Raw genomic sequence first — 17,568 nt, 5'->3', positions numbered from 1 at the left:
GCAGTGTAATGCCCGCAGCTTAAAGCAACTGCGTGAGAATGTATACTCGAATATCACGATATAGCCATTTTCTATATCGGACAGAGACAAACCCGCGATATATCGAGTGTATCAATATATCCCCCAGCCCTAACGCCGACCATAGTATCCAAACAGTCAAACTGTAAATATGCATTATGATTAATTGTTCCATCTAAATGGGAAAATGTAGACATCCTATCGGTCGCCATCACAGTGGGAGCAGACATTGTACAGTAAGCTTTCTTAGTATCATATTTGTATTTCTCGTTTTTACTGCTGAGTGTTTCACTAAAGCTGTTTAGCATAGCTTCTAAAACTTTTAGCTTGTGGTCCTTAAATTCAGGATCAGAGATATGAGTTTCTGGATCATACTTTTTCCCAAAGTAATCGTTGTTGGATCTCACAAAGTCTGCATGATTTGCATTGTTGTTGGTGGGGAAGGGATCTGCGCTTCCTACCACTACGTCTCGCCATCACGTGACTGGCTAGCTAATTATCTCTCAAAATGGCTTGGGAATCTCTGTGAGATTGATACTTTTTTGTAAGTCTTTCAGTGCCATACATCAGATATATATGATAATAGCTTCATTCTACCTCTTTTTCCACTCTACTGACACTTTAAGGTGTACAGCGACAGCGAAAAAGATGGCCTTGTTGAAGTCTCTGGTACTGTGCGACTACTTAAATGTGAAGTCCCGGTGGGAACCAGTTAGCGTGGGGCTCACTTACTGTATCGTAGTCACTTTGAGAATCCCCAAAGGGCGGAAACTCCTCCTCATCATCATCACTATCCGCTCTTCCACACTCAATCTCCTCTTTCACAATGGCCTCAAAGAGATTCCTGTAGACTGTGAAGAAGCCCTAAGGTCCAACAAGATGCAAAGCAATTGTATGGCAGTTTAGAGGACTTGGCACATCTTAAAGGTAAATCGGTTGAGGATCACCAACCTTGTCGTCGTCCCCAAAACCAGAGTAACATGTGACAGTGAAGAACTGGACCAAGTTAATGCTGTCGTCCTCGTAGTCTCCGCTTACTCCACCTTTCAACAGAGCATCCCTGTGATTGTCATACCTGATAAACACAAAATGGGGGAATTTACATATCACCCACAATAATACATAATTCCTGAACACATGCTATAGTTGAGATTAGGGCTGGTCGATATATCGATATATCGATATACTCGATATATCGTGGATTTGTGTCTGTGCGATATAAAAAATGACTATTTCGTGATATTCATGTATACGTTCTCACGCAGTTGCTTTGAGCCGCTAGCATTAAACTGCATGCTTGTTTCCCTCTTTCTTGTCTCTCCTTTTCAGAGACTTAAAACAAGCACACCATCTTACACACGTCACATACTGTCACGTGAGCAACGTCATACGCTCCCGCGGAGCAGAGAGGTAGCAGCATGGTGACATTAGCTGTGATGCTAGCGGAGTGGTGCGAGTGGTAATACGAGAGAAAGAAGGTGCGAATCTTGTAATAAATGGCGGAAGAATTCATTCCCAAGCGGGAATATGTTGAACAGTTATGCGACAGAAGCGTTTCCATAAAACGTAGCACCACTGCTAATTTGTAGCATCATTTGAAAAGCCACGCACTAGAGAATGAAGAGTGCTTCAAACAGCATGTCAACATCTCATTTTGGTGCGACACCAACAAAATGCCGAAGCAACTATTTCCACGTCCACACTGTAGGACAGTGGTTCTCAAATGGAGTTACGTGTACCCCTTGGGGTACTTGAAGGTATGCCAAGGGGTACGTGAGATTTTTCTTTAAAATATTCTAAAAATAGCAACAATTCAAAAATCTTTTATAAATATATTTATTGAATAATACTTAAACAAAATATGAATGTAAGTTCATAAACTGTGAAAAAAAAACAATGCAATATTCAGTCTTCACAGCTAGATTTTTTTATAGACATATTCCATAAATATTGATGTTAAAGATTTGTTTTTTTGTAAAAAAATGTTTAGAATGAAGTTCATGAATCCAGATTGATCTCTATTACAATCCCCAAAGAGGGCACTTTAAGCTGATGATTACCTATATGTGTAGAAATTGTATTTATAATTGAATTACTTGTTTATTTTTCAACAAGTTTTTAGTTATTTTTATATCTTTTTTTCTAAATAGTTCAAGAAAAACCACTACAAATAAATAAATCAGCAACTGATGACATAGTGCTGTATTTTACTTCTTTATCTCTTTTTTTTCATGCTTTGCTCTGATTAAGGGGTACTTGAATGAAAAAAATGTTCACACGGGTTACATCACTGAAAAAAGGTTGAGAACCACTGCTGTAGGACATACACTATTTGATATGCAGCTCCTTTTAATGTAACACTTATTAAAATATCTTGTGTGACATCATGCACAAAAGTGCACTTTATTTGTTTTAAACTATTGTAGTAGTCTGTACATAAAGTGCACTTTAATTTGGTGTTGTTTTGATATGTCATCTTAGACATCATGCACAAAAGTGCACTAATAGCTTGTTTTAAAATGTCTCTGACAGTCTTGCACTTTCTGTTTTGGAAATGGCATGAATGCTTGTGCCACTGCTTAATAACTGTTTAATAAATACAGTTTTGGTCAATTGACTTAATTGTGAATTCCCTCTCTGCATGAAAGTTTAAAATGAGCATATATCAATGAAGTATGAAGAAGAATGTTTTAATGTAGACACATAGAATCATCATACTGCTGTGACTATATGCATCAAGTGTTCATTCAAGGCTAAGGCAAAATATCGTGATATATATCCTGTATCGCGGTATGGCTTAAAAAATATCGGGATATTAATAAAAGGCCATATCCCCCAGCCCTAGTTGAGATAAAAACGTATAGTCACCATGCTCTCTCCTGGGGGTCACCTAGGACGTCATAGGCTGCCTGAATCAGCTTGAACTGTTCGGATGCTTCCTCAGCATTATCCAAATTCTTATCTGGAAACATCACACGTTGGTTTTAACCATCAGAAAGGGTCTGGTCTCCCTTTTAGAAATTCTTCCTTACCTGGATGCCATTTCAGGGCTAGTTTACGGTAAGCTTTCTTCAAATCGTCGTCATCTGCTTCCCGTTTGACTCCCAAAACGTCGTAATGACACTTCATGATTATTAATAAAATAAATAAACTACAAGTAGAGTAAATGTGTCCACCGGCGAAACTGTAGATAGCATTTAGCTAAGAGTAACACGCTACCTACCGGTATATGAACTTATAAACAACAACCGTTAGCTGGTTTTAGTTTTGAGCATATTTACATTTAATGTTTGTATTCCATTAAATGTTTTGGAATGCTTCATTTAATACATTTGTAATTAAATTCAAGCAGGCTTTTTTCGAGACCGCTGAATGATAAATGCCAACTCTCGCGATAATTCCTTCTTCTTCTTCTTTTTCATTTTATGGCGGGTCGCAACTAACGTTATAGGTGCATACCGCCGTTTACTGCATTGGAGTTTATATCCTCAGGGTGAGTACATACTGGTTACAGACTGTGTTGTTGGTATATACATATCAAATATGTTTTTACACAAAACAATTTTTTCACACAGAAAAAAAAATCATAATAATAAAAAAATATTTAAAAAATTATTAAAATAAATATTATATATCAATCAATCAATCAATCAATGATTATTTACATTGCTCTCGTCCTCTCCAAGGTTCTCATAGTCATTATTGTCACCTACGTCCCACTGGGTGTGAGTTTTCCTTGCCCTTATGTGGGCCTACCGAGGATGTGGTAGTGGTTTGTGTTGTGGTTTGTACAGCCCTTTGAGACACTCGTGATTTAGGGCTATATAAGTAAACATTGATTGATTGATTGATATAGCCCTAAATCACTAGTGTCTCAAAGGGCTGCACAAATCACAACACAAACCACAACGACATCCTCGGTAGAGCCCACATAAGGGCAAGGAAAACAATGATGACTATGAGAAACCTTGGAGAGGACCGCATATGTGGGCAAATACTCCCCCACCCCTCTAGGGGAACCGAAAGCAATGGATGTCGAGTGGGTCCAACATGATACTGTGAAAGTTCAACCATAGTGGATCCAACACAGCAGAGAGAGTCCCGTCCACAGTGGAGCCAGCAGGAAACCACCCCAAGCGGAGGCGGATCAGCAGCGCAGAGACGTCCCAGCCGATACACAGTCGAGCGGTCCATCCTGGGTCCCATCTCTGGACATGCGGACCATCCTGGGTCCCGGCTCTGGATGAGCGGTCCATCCTGGGTCCCGACTCAGGACGGCCGGAACCTCATCCATGGCCACCGGACCGGACCCCCTCCAGTGGGACAGAGGAGGAAAAGAAAAGAAACGGCAGATCAACTGCGGCATAGCTCGGTTGGTAGAGTGGCCATGCCAGCAACTTGAGGGTTGCAGGTTCGATTCCCGCTTCCGCCATCCTAGTCACTGCCGTTGTGTCCTTGGGCAAGACACTTTACCCACCTGCTCCCAGTGCCACCCACACTGGTTTAAATGTAACTTAGATATTGGGTTTCACTATGTTAAGCGCATTGAGTCACTAGAGAAAAGCGCTATATAAATATAATTCACTTCACTTCACTTCACAACTGGTCTAAAAAGGGGGTCTATTTAAAGGCTAGAGTATACAAATGAGTTTATAAATATATTATATGAGCAGCACGGTGGGAGAGGGATTAGTGCGTCTACCTCACAATACGAAGGTCCTGAGTAGTCCTGGGTTCAATCCGGGCTCGGGATCTTTCTGTGTGGAGTTTGCATGTTCTCCCCGTGACTGCGTGGGTTCCCTCCGGGTACTCCGGCTTCCTCCCACCTCCAAAGACATGCACCTGGGGATAGGTTGATTGGCAACACTAAATGGTCCCTAGTGTGTGAATGTTGTCTGTCTATCTGTGTTGGCCCTGTGATGAGGTGGCAACTTGTCCAGGGTACCGCCCGAATGCAGCTGAGATAGGCGCCAGCGACCCCAAAAAGGGACAAGCGGTAGAAAATGGATGGATGGATACTTCTTTAAAGGCCTTAGTGGCCACATGCGTGGACAGCACCTTTTAGCTCTTATTTCCAAAATCGTGTACACTACTGAATTGGGATCATATGTCGACGTATGGACACTTATACTGATATCTGGTGATGTCAGAAGAGTATACCATACAATTGAATTTGGAAAATAAAGTGTAAAAATAAAAATGTGCATGTCACTACGCATGCAGTACATGTTTGTGTACGTATGGACTAAGTACATCATATGAAAAGGTGATTTGAAAAAGGGCCGTTTTTGACATGAATAAGGGAGGTTTTTGTGGTTGGTGCACAAATTGTAAGTGTATATTGTGTTTTTATGTTGATTTAATTAAAAATATATATATATAATTTTTTTTATTTTTATAAAAATGTATAAAAAATTCTTCTGCGGCCCGGTACCTATCAGGCCACGGCCCAGTACCGGGCCACGGCCCGGTGGTTGGGGACCACTGTTTTAGATGAGTTCACATCCATCGTAACACAACATCGTTCCACAACCATGAATTGATTTACGTAGACCCCGACTTAAACAAGTTGAAAAACTTATTCGGAATTTACCATTTAGTGGTCAATTGTACGGAATATGTACTGAACTGCACAATCTACTAATAAAAGTATCAACAAATCAATCAAAGTAGACCCCGACTTAAACTAGTTGAAAAACTTATTCGGAATTTACCATTTAGTGGTCGATTGTACGGAATTTGTACTGAACTGTGCAATCGACTAATACAAGTTTCAATCAATCAATCAATCAATCAAACGAAAGTAGCGTATTCGTGTGTAATGCCACCTTTACGCCAGTAGGGGTCCCTCATTTTCACTTCTCGCACATGGGTCGAACTCTCCTCAAACCGCGCGAGAGTTGTGTGCCAGAGCGTGTGTTGTCGTACAAACAAACATGTCGGCTCCTAAGCGAAAACGTGGGGGACAGCATGTCGGTGGAAAAAAGGCAAAACAACTCAAAATGTCCGCGGAGGGAGGAACCCCACCGAGTGAAAACCCACAGGAAACAACAAATGTTATCACCGTCCCGGCACCGGTGTCTATGGTACGTGCTTGCGCTTGAATGAAGCTCGCTTGTTAGCACATAGCTTTGCAATGTGCTAACTGGATAGAAGTACTATGTCCTTATTTTAACATGACTAACTTAATGTTTGTTGTCTATGTTCTTGGTTTATTATCTCCAGGGAAAATGGATCAACAAGGAAAGAGTTCTCATTTTTTCTTCCAGAGGCATAGACTTCAGAACAAGACATTTAATGCAAGACCTGAGGAGCATCATGCCACATTCCAAAGCAGGTCAGTTGTGCACAATGTACACAACTTTTATTAATATCTCGATATTTTTAGGCCATATCACAATACACGATATAAATCGCGATATTTTGCCTTTGCCACGAATTAACACTTGATGCACATAATCACAGCAGTATGATTATATGTGTCTACATTGAAAAATTATTGTTCATACTGCATTAAAGGCCTACTGAAATGAGATTTTCTTATTCAAACGGGGATAGCAGGTCCATTCTATGTGTCATACTTGATCATTTCGCGATATTGCCATATTTTTGCTGACCGGATTTAGTAGAGAACATCGACGATAAACTCTGCAACTTTTGGTCGCTAATAAAAAAGCCTTGCCTTTACCGGAAGTAGCAGACGATGTGCGCGTGACGTCACGAGTTGTGGAGCTCCTCACATCCTCATATTGTTTGCAATCATAGCCAGCAGCAGCTAGAGCTATTCGGACCAAGAAAGCGACAATTTCCCCATTAATTTGAGCAAGGATGAACGATTCGTGGATGAGGAAATTTAGAGTGAAGGACCAGAAAAGGAAAAAAAAAAAAGGCAATTGCAATTATGAGCGATTCAGATGTTTTTAGACACATTTACTAGGATAATTCTGGGAAATCCCTTATCTGCCTATTGTGTTGCTAGTGTTTTAGTGAGTTAAATAGTACCTTAAAGTCGGACGGGTGTGGCCACGGGTGTGTTGACGCCAGAGTCTCTGAGGAAAGTCACGAAGCTGCAGCAGGACAGAAGCTCCGCGGATCTCCGGTAAAAGCCGATTATTACCACAATTTTCTCACCGAAAACTGCCGGTTGACATGTAGTCGGATCCATGTTCGCTTGACCGCTCTGATCCATAGTAAAGCTTCACCCCCGGGAATTTTAAATAAGGAAACACTGTGTGTTTGTGTGGCTAAAGGCTAAAAGCTTCTCACCTCCATCTTTCTATTTTGACTTCTCCGTTATTAATTGAACAAATTGCAAAAGATTCAGCAACACAGATGTCCAAAATACTGTGTAATTATGCGATTAAAGCAGACTACTTATAGCTTGGATCAGGCTGGAAAATAATGTCCACTACAACCCGAGACGTCAAAAGCACGCGTCATCATACGAGTCATCGACAGAGCCTCCGTCCAAACCTGACTAAATAACAAGTTCAATGTTTTATTATTATAATCAAATGACAGCAATCATTTCCATGAGATTATTTTTAATATAAGTGTTTTGGCCCACTTACAATAACATAAAAAAAAATTGTTTTTCATGAGCTCTGTACAAGGTGGGGTTTGAAATAATTTGTACCCCTTTCAGATATCGCATTTAGGTCCCACTAAAACAGTCACATGTTGCACAATGAGATGTAAACATGGGATCATGTGTACATTCCTCTAACTTTCTTTTTGTAAAATATATCTTTATTAGTATTTTCCCACTTCCAAAGACATGCACCCGGGGATAGGTTGATTGGCAACACTAAATTGGCCCTAGTGTGTGAATGTTGTCTGTCTATCCGTGTTGACCCTGCGATGAGGTGGCGACTTGTCCAGGGTGTACCCCGCCTTCCGCCCGATTGTAGCTGAGATAGGCGCCAGCGCCCCCCGCAACCCCAAAAGGGAATAAGCGGTAGAAAATGGATTGATGGATAGTATTTCTTTAATATAGTAACATCATTAAATTAAGAAAAAACATTTTATTTTTCACTAAAGAAAGGTTCGGTGAATGCGCATATTAAACTGGCGGGGTTCGGTACCTCTAACAAGGTTAAGAACCACTGCTACAGGGTATATCCAACATTATGTATTATTCTAACTGATCTTTTTTGTAACACTATTTATGAATGAAGTAAACTTTGGTAGTTATTTCCCCATATTTCTGCAAGATAAATCAGATATGGTAACACTAGTAAGCAGTAGAGGATATGGAGGGATTTTTGGTCTAGAACATTTTTTGCTTTATTCATTATCGACGTGTTTCTTGCTACTTTGTTATATATTTTTTTACATGAGATTTCCAGTTAATTTTATCATCAGTTTGTGATTGTTCTAATAGCATCATCTTAAACTCCTTTTAGATACAAAAATGGACAGGAAGGACAAGCTGTTTGTGATTAATGAAGTGAGTTTTTTTTTTTTACCTAATATGTTAATTACTGTATAATATGTTATTATTTATCTAATGTATTTGTAATAAATATTTTTCCCATAGGTGTGCGAGATCAAAAACTGCAACAAGTGCCTCTTCTTTGAAGCCAAGAAGAAACAGGACCTTTATTTGTGGTTGAGTATTTGTTCTGTAATTTCTCATGTTTGACTCAGTTGCATCGTCACACATTGTTAAAACTGAATAATGCTTTTGCCATGCAGGATTTCAAACAGCCCTCATGGACCCTCTGCAAAATTCCTGGTTCAGAATAGTAAGTTACCGCCGCTCTCCAGTCCCTCGTAGTCCAAACTGTTAAAATGTAATTGATTTAAACTTCACCACAGTACATACACTGGCTGAGCTCAAGATGACAGGAAACTGCCTGAAAGGATCCAGGCCGCTGTTGTCGTTTGATCCGGTGGGTATGACAAAAAAAAAAAAATTGGGTTAGATGGTTGCCAACTTGCCATAGTAACTGACTTGTCGTTTCTTCTTCCAGAAATTTGACCGGGAGGCCCACTATGCTTTGCTTAAAGAGCTTTTCATCCAGGTGGGTGCATTTTTTTAATTAAAGGATCAACAAGAGCGCTAATAAGTACAACATGCAGACCTCCAACAATACTGCCAAATGTAGTATTATTCCCCAGAGAGAGACAGTAAAAGGTATATTATTGTTACCTGCTTGTCCAACAATGCAATGTGGGTTTGACGACGAAGAAGCCAGGTTAGCATTCTTCCGTTGTTGAAAGGTGACAAATCTGCATCAAAATGTATACCTTTTAGTTTAGTTACTATGGGTTAATATATTCTTTAAGTAATGCTGGTAGCTTTATTCATGTTAACTCACCTTTAGGGAATGGCCTTCACAATAAATGACACATAATATATTTATACCAGCTGAGTGGCCTTGTGGTTAGAGCAGTGGTTCTTAACCTTGTTGGAGGTACCAAACCCCACCAGTTTCATATGCGCATTCACCGAACCCTTCTTTTTTTATTTTTAATTCAAGACAAAGTTATATGTTTTTTTTACTGGTGCACAAAATGAACCGTGCATCACCTTTGTTCAATGAATGAAACCATCACAGTGCATGAACTCGCAACAAATTAAACCCCTGCGAATCAGATGGAAATTAGAGGGAACATTGTTTGGGGGTATCCATAATATTTTTACGATAAGTTGGGTGTGTCTTGACCTCCGCGACAGAGGTCCCGTCGAACCCCTGAGGCCGACTCACCGAACCCCTAGGGTTCGATCGAACCCGGGATAAGAACCACTGGGTTAGAGTGTCCGCCCTGAGACTGGGAGGTTGTGAGTTCAAACCCCGGCCGAGTCATACCAAAGACTACAACAAATGGGACCCATTGCCTCTCTGCTCACTGCTCCCCTCACCTCCCAGAGGGTGAACATGGGGATGGGTGTAATGCAGAGGACAAATTTCACAACACCCAGTGTGTGTGTGACAATCGTATTTACCTATATCATGAATATAGTCCACAACACCATTGAAAAGTTCCCATTTATTTACATGTGAAAGGGTCTTCAAACTTTTGAGCTGTATAATATATTATGGTCTTCATAATTCCACTATAAAATGATGGTCTTAATTTAAAAGTCCACCATAAATATCTGCTTTGCAGATGCCATGTCTGCTCTACATGTGATTTTTATCAGTAATAAACTAGGTAAGTAATTTGTTGGGGGCCTATGAAATCCGTTTTGGTTTCTAAATGTTGTTTAAATTTTGTAGAATTAAGTTTTACACAATTTATAGTGGTATAATGTCCAAAATCTTTCCACGTATAGCTGCATACTGAAAAGTGAAAGAGATTGGATGGCCTCTTTTGTACATTAAATATGCTAAAACCAAGAAAAATGTACTGGTATAAGCTGAACTGTTCTTAAAAATGATAACCGTATTTTCTGAACTATAAGGCGCACTTAAGATCCTTTTTTTTCCTCAAAACTCGCCTAATGTGTGGAATAATTCTGGTTTTGCTTACCGACCTCGAAGCAATGGTACATTGTGTAATGATAAGTGTGACTAGTAGATTTAGTTTAGTTTATTAAGGATCCCCATTAGTCTACACCGCAGTGGAGACTATTCTTCCTGGGGTCCAGTAGATGGCAGTCAAATACAAGATATACGTGTAGACTGCACTATAATGGCAATATGACTTAAGTAAACAACATCAACATTTTATATGTTCCATTAAAAATATAAAACATTACTCACAACGCTCAAAAATCTATCAAAATGTTTTAGTACGACTTTGGTAGGCTATGAAACCGCACCGCTTGATGTGCTTCAACATCGAGTATTATTATGGTTTGTGTGTGTGTGTTTAAGGTAAGACATTATCTGGCATTTTGTTTCGCAATATTATGTGAAAGCAACTTTTTATTACCTTCTGGTCCCTGCTGATCTGTATTTGGGATCTGCATAAATCCTGAAAAATTGCGTGCGTCCGCCTTTTTAGTCCCTGTCAACACCATAATCGATAAGCTTCTTCGTTTTCTCTATCTTCTTGTTGTGGGACATTCATCCATTTCTAATATAGTGTAAAGTTCTTACTTGTATCTGTCAGTAAACTCGCCATGAAAGCGATAAAACATACCAGTGTAGTGAGTTTACATTATTCACCCAAGGAACTTTAATTATTAAAGAATTCCGGTCGAACGTTTTTTCACGGGACACGTTGTTGTTTCCGGATGAGGAGATGCTGCTCCATTATTTATATAAGTACATTCTGAATGTCATTAAAACAGTTAGTTCCATCTTTTCACACTCCTTCCACGCTACACCGCTACAACAAAGATGACGGGGAGAAGACGCTGTTGAAGGTGAGCCACGTAAATATGACCGCCCACAAAACGGCGTATCCGGAAGCGAGTGTTAACAAGCGGCTTGAAGATGATCTGTAAAACATCATCCATGCAACATTTTGACCAAAGAACCACCATTACATGTTATGTAGACCACAAGTGTTTACGTTTAGAAAAAAAAATGACTCCTTTAATGGGCCCTATAATCCGGTGTGCCGTATATATGAAAAAAGATCGAAAATAGACCATTTATCGGCAGTACGCCTTATAATCTGGTGCGCCCTATTGTCCGAAAAATACGGTAATTCATTTAATTTTCAGAACATATGAAGGGCCTATAATGGTTGGCTGTGTTCAACCTTGATTTACACTTATTTGGTGATTTTGTATCAGTGAATAAAATGTCTGTTAGTTAAATCAATCAATCAATCAATGTTTACTTATATAGCCCTAAATCACTAGTGTCTCAAAGGGCTGCACAAACCACCACGACATCCTCGGTAGGCCCACGCAAGGAAAACTCACACCCAGTGGGACATCGGTGACAATAATGACCCAGTGGGACGTCGGTGACAATGATGACTATGAGAACCTTGGAGAGGAGGAAAGCAATGGATGTCGAGCGGGTCTAACATGATACTGTGAAAGTTCAATCCACAATGGATCCAACACAGTCGCGAGAGTCCAGTCCAAAGCGGATCCAACACAGCAGCGAGAGTCCCGTTCACAGCGGAGCCAGCAGGAAACCATCCCAAGCGGAGGCGGATCAGCATCGCAGAGATGTCCCCAGCCGATACACAGGCAAGCAGTACATGGCCACCGGATCGGACCGGACCCCCTCCACAAGGGAGAGTGGGACATAGAAGAAAAAGGAAAGAAACGGCAGATCAACTGGTCTAAAAAGGGAGTCTATTTAAAGGCTAGAGTATACAAATGAGTTTTAAGGTGAGACTTAAATGCTTCTACTGAGGTGGCATCTCGAACTGTTACCGGGAGGGCATTCCAGAGTACTGGAGCCCGAACGGAAAACGCTCTATAGCCCGCAGACTTTTTTTGGGCTTTGGGAATCACTAACAAGCCGGAGTCCTTTGAACGCAGATTTCTTGCCGGGACATATGGTGCAATACAATCGGCAAGATAGGATGGAGCTAGACCGTGTAGTATTTTATACGTAAGTAGTAAAACCTTAAAGTCACATCTTAAGTGCACAGGAAGCCAGTGCAGGTGAGCCAGTACAGGCGTAATGTGATCAAACTTTCTTGTTCTTGTCAAAAGTCTAGCAGCCGCATTTTGTACCAACTGTAATCTTTTAATGCTAGACATGGGGAGACCCGAAAATAATACGTTACAGTAGTCGAGGCGAGACGTAACAAACGCATGGATAATGATCTCAGCGTCTTTAGTGGACAGAATGGAGCGAATTTTAGCGATATTACGGAGATGAAAGAAGGCCGTTTTAGTAACGCTTTTAATGTGTGCCTCAAAGGAGAGAGTTGGGTCGAAGATAATACCCAGATTCTTTACCGTGTCGCCTTGTTTAATTGTTTGGTTGTCAAATGTTAGAGTTGTATTATTAAATAGAGTTCGGTGTCTAGCTGGACCGATAATCAGCATTTCCGTTTTTTTGGCGTTGAGTTACAAAAAGTTAGCGGACATCCATTGTTTAATTTCATTGACACGCCTCCAGCTGACTACAATCCGGCGTGTTGGTCAGCTTTAGGGGCATGTAGAGTTGGGTGTCATCAGCATAACAGTGAAAGCTAATACCGTATTTGCGTATGATGTCACCTAGCGGCAGCATGTAGATGCTGAAGAGTGCAGGGCCAAGGACCGAACCCTGGGGAACTCCACACGTTACCTTAACGTAGTCCGAGGTCACATTGTTATGGGAGACACACTGCATCCTATCAGTAAGATAAGAGTTAAACCAAGACAGGGCTAAGTCTGACATACCAATTCGTGTTTTGATACGTTCTAATAAAATATTATGATCGACGGTATCGAAAGCAGCGCTAAGATCGAGGAGCAGCAACATAGATGACGCATCAGAATCCATCGTTAGCAATAGATCATTAGTCATTTTTGCGAGGGCTGTCTCCGTGGAGTGATTTGCCCTGAAACCGGATTGAAAGGTTTCACATAGATTGTTAGACGCTAAGTGTTCATTTAACTGCCCCGCAACAATTTTTTCAAGGATTTTTGAAATAAAGGGAAGGTGAGACACCGGTCGGTAGTTTACCATGAGGTCAGGATCGAGGTTAGGTCTTTTAAGAAGAGGATGAATAACCGCTTTTTTGAATGCTAGGGGAACAGTGCCCGAGGAGAGTGATAAGTTTATAATATTTAGCACTGATGGACCTAATAATACAAAGAGCCCCTTGATCAGTTTCCCAGGAAGAGGGTCAAGTAAACATGTTGTCTGTTTTATTCCATTTACACGTTGTAACAATTCCTCTAATGTTATTTCCTCAAAACGAGAGAAACTATTTTGGAGGGCAGTATCCGCCGTATATACAATCGTGTCAGTGTTAATAGAACCCCGTTGTAGCTGGGACGCATTGTCTTTTATCTCCTTTCTAATGACTTCAATTTTCTTACTAAAGAATTGCATAAAGTCATCAGCTGAGTGGGTTGAGCTACTGGAAGGGGTCCCTTGTTGGGTTAGCGATGCTACCGTACTAAACAAAAATTTAGGATCGTTTTTATTACGGTGGATGAGATTTGAGTAATATTTGGCTTTAGCTAAGGTAAGCATGCGTTTATAAGTTATTAAACCATCACTCCATGCTTGATGGTGCACCTCAAGTTTAGTCGTGCGCCATTTGCGTTCCAGCTTTCTACATAATTTCTGAGCTCTAGTTTCTTCTGTAAACCACGGGGTGCGCTTTTTTGGAGCCTTTTTTAACTTTAGCGGTGCTATGTTATCAATGGTTTCGCGCAGGGCGTCGTTAAAGTTGTTAGTGAGGTTATCAATAGAGCCCACATACTTTGGGAATGGTGCCATTACCGAGGGCAGTAGGTCAGCAAGAGTTGTCGTTGTGGCTGTATTAATGTTGCGGCTGCTATAGCAGTTATTATTATTATTAGTTTGACGAACATGCGTCTGAACCTCGAATTTTATAAGGTAATGATCGGACAATACTTTAGTATACGGGAGTATCATAACTTTGGAAACGGTGATACCCCTGACAAGCACTAGGTCTATCGTATTGCCGTTGCGATGCGTGGGTTCATTTATTATTTGTGTGAGACCACAGCTATCAATTACAGTCTGGAGTGCTACGCACGGTGGGTCCGATGGGGTATTCATATGGATATTAAAGTCCCCCATTATGATTATATTATCGGCGTATGTCACTAGATCAGCAACGAACTCTGAGAATTCATTGATAAAGTCCGAATAGGGCCCTGGGGGGCGGTAGATAACAGCCAGGTGTAGAGGCAGCGGTGTGACAGACCTCATAGTAAGCACCTCAAACGATTTATATTTATTATTTATGTTAGGACTAAGGTTAAAGTTTTCGTTGTATATTAGTGCGACCCCCCCACCCCCTTTTAAGCGGACGGGCAATATGCGCATGTGTAAAGTTAGGAGGACATGCCTCATTTAGCGCAAAAAAGTCGTTTGGTTTAAGCCAGGTTTCGCTGAGACCGATGACGTTAAGATTGTTGTCTCTGATAATATCATTAACTAACAACGTTTTGGGAGACAATGATCTTATGTTTAAAAAACCTATATTATAGGTAGTGGGCTGTTTCAGGGAATTTTTGATCAAATTATCCGTAGTAGCAATATTAATAATGTTGTGTTTATTATGCCCAGTGCATTCAGTATAATTACGACCATATCTAGGAATTGATACGACAGGAATTTTCCGATTGTTTGATTGTTGCTTTGATAAACTGCACGCATCATGGTTAGCCACCTCAGTAACGGGGATTTTCCGATTGTTTGTTTGTTGCTTTGATAAACTGCACGCATCATAGTTAGCCACCTCGGTAGAACACATGTCCAACTCTGAAACACTCAAAGCAGAAAAAACTTGTTCTAATTTAACTGACTCCTTACCCAGACCAGTAGTCTCGCATCTTTCATTTAAATCCGTCTGCAGGATGGAGGGAAGTGGTGTTCTGTGGGGATTAGCCTTCTGCTTTGTTTTTAGCCCCGCTCGACATCCGCGTTTCCGATCACACCGCTGGCGTCTGCTCCGTAGACGGCCCCCGCTGCTACTAGACTCCCCTGCTTCACAGGCCGCTGGATGTAGCCGCCGACGTATTCCCATGCTAGTTAGCAAGTCTAGCACGCAAGCGTCAATCAGTCCAAAACGGCCCGATATGTCCACATCCAGAAGTGTCTGGCGGTCGTACGTGATCACGGAGTGACCACGATGTGAGCCAGCCATAAAGTTTATAGAATTGTCCGGTATTTCTGCCAAATGTTCCATCTTTAGCAGCAGCTCCGCAATGTTGCAGCCCGTACGGGCGCCGCCATCTTGGAATCAAATGCAAAATCCTTTCATGTATTGATGTGTATTTTAACATGATCATTATCTGGATAAAACAAGCAAGGAAGAGAGGGATTCCTTTCTTTGAACTCATTCATAACTTTTTGATTTATGAATTGCAGACTTTTTCTACACCACGCTATCACCCCAAGAGTCAGCCCTTTGTGGACCATGTCTTCACTTTCACCATTGCAGACAACAGGATTTGGTTCCGAAACTACCAGGTAACTTGTTTCCCCCCTCACACTGTGTCAGAATCAAATTGATGGCTTATTTTGTCGCTTCCAGATCATGGAGGAAGATGCCGCGCTCGTTGAAATCGGACCTCGCTTTGTCCTCAACCTTATCAAGATCTTCCAGGGCAGCTTTGGCGGACCCACGCTCTATGAGAACGCAGGCTTTAAGTCTCCCAACATGGTAACACTCGCTTTTCATTTGAGATTTAGCGTTAGATGGGGGACAAGTGGTAGAAAATGGATGGATGTATAGAACTATTGGGACACTTTTCCAGTACAACTATTGGGATTGAAAATAGATTTTCCTTACAGCTATAACAGCTTTTATGCTTCTACAAAATTTTGGAGTGTCTTTTGGAATTTTTCTAAACATTTGTGTGAACTGAAAAAAGTCGTTTTTCCTCAAGATGACTCTCATGGGTCACAGTTTTAAAAAACGTTGGAAATAAAGAACAATGCATCCGGAAAGTATTCACAGCTCTTCACTTTTTCCACATTTTGTGATGTTACCACCTTATTCGAAAATGGGATGAATTATTTTTTTGTCCTCAAAAATTCTACACACCCTATGAGGACGATCTGTTTTTTTTTTTTATAGGCATTTTTTCAAATTTATTAAAAATAAAAAAATTTAAAAGCCTAGACTTGAACCCAATTGAACATATGTGGGTAAAAAAGTCTTTAAATGACTGTGCACAAAACTTCCCATCTGACCTGATGGAGCATGAGAGGGGCTGCAAAAAGGAAAGGGCAAAACTAATTGCTGGCAAAAGTGCTTTAACAAAGTATTTCATAAAGACTGTGAATAATTACGCATGTGATGTCTTAGTTTTTTTTATTTCTAATACATTTAGCTATAATTTACTAAACTTTTTCAGTCATAATTGGGTATTGTGTGTAGAATTTTGAGGGCAAAAAAAATAATTGATTCCATTTTGGAATAATTCTGTAACATAAAAAAATGTGGAGCAAGTGATGGGCAGTGAATACTTTCCGGATACACTATCATTTTTTGCCAACGGTGCTAAATCACAATTGTTAAATCTACAGCAAAGGCGAGAGATTCGTCTGGCAGCGGCGGCCCGGGTGCGCGAGAAGCAGATGGTGAAGGAGCTGCAAAATATAAAGAGGGAGCAAGCTAAGCCCAACATCATTACAGACATCACGGATGATGTTTTTGACACACCGGCGGAGAAGAAACCTGTTCAGATTGAGACGGAGCCGGCAGGGGAAAAAGTCGAAAAGAAAAAGAATAAGAAGATGTTCAAAAGGACGAGGAAGCAAATGACGAGCAGGTGAAAGGACAGACAGAAACATGCCGAAAATACATTCATTCATCTGAATATTTTTTTGTGAATTTGATGTATTTACACATTAAAAGTTACATGTCAACGTAACTTTTATTTTAGTACAATTGTTTCAGCATTTTACTAAAACAGCTTTATCAGGATTATATTGAAATTGTGTATGTTAAACTTCTTGAAATAAACACAAGCAAACAAGTGAA

General features: G+C 40.5%; 2 protein-coding genes across 3 annotated transcripts in view; one reads left to right on the top strand and one right to left on the bottom strand.

The window, feature by feature from the left end:
• Positions 1–3,416, bottom strand: part of LOC133536114 (dnaJ homolog subfamily C member 21-like) — a 14,526-nt gene extending 11,110 nt beyond the window's left edge. The window contains exons 1-4 of the mRNA XM_061876323.1: positions 3,051–3,416; positions 2,887–2,980; positions 970–1,093; positions 751–882 (exon numbers count right to left, since the gene is read on the bottom strand). Coding sequence (XP_061732307.1) covers positions 751–882; positions 970–1,093; positions 2,887–2,980; positions 3,051–3,147 — 447 coding nt within the window. The 5' untranslated portion in view covers positions 3,148–3,416. The remainder of the gene's footprint in view (positions 1–750; positions 883–969; positions 1,094–2,886; positions 2,981–3,050) is intronic.
• On the top strand, positions 3,055–17,568 carry LOC133536115 (ribosome biogenesis protein BRX1 homolog). Of its 2 annotated transcripts, none has more exons than XM_061876325.1 (10): positions 3,055–3,078; positions 6,244–6,355; positions 8,424–8,467; positions 8,558–8,628; positions 8,716–8,765; positions 8,839–8,912; positions 8,994–9,044; positions 15,948–16,049; positions 16,114–16,242; positions 17,112–17,568. In XM_061876325.1, exons 2-10 carry the CDS (start codon positions 6,316–6,318, stop codon positions 17,358–17,360), a joined length of 810 nt encoding a protein of 269 aa, XP_061732309.1. In that variant the 5' UTR covers positions 3,055–3,078; positions 6,244–6,315; the 3' UTR covers positions 17,361–17,568. The 2 variants fall into 2 exon arrangements, with proteins under 2 accessions (XP_061732309.1, XP_061732308.1); XM_061876324.1 differs by lacking the exon at positions 3,055–3,078 and adding an exon at positions 5,904–6,104.

Source organism: Nerophis ophidion, linkage group LG17, assembly GCF_033978795.1.
Source record: "Nerophis ophidion isolate RoL-2023_Sa linkage group LG17, RoL_Noph_v1.0, whole genome shotgun sequence".
In the NCBI taxonomy this organism is placed as follows: domain Eukaryota; kingdom Metazoa; phylum Chordata; class Actinopteri; order Syngnathiformes; family Syngnathidae; genus Nerophis; species Nerophis ophidion.
Note: the sequence above shows the minus strand (reverse complement) of the source record. Positions and strands in the feature narration are given on the sequence as shown.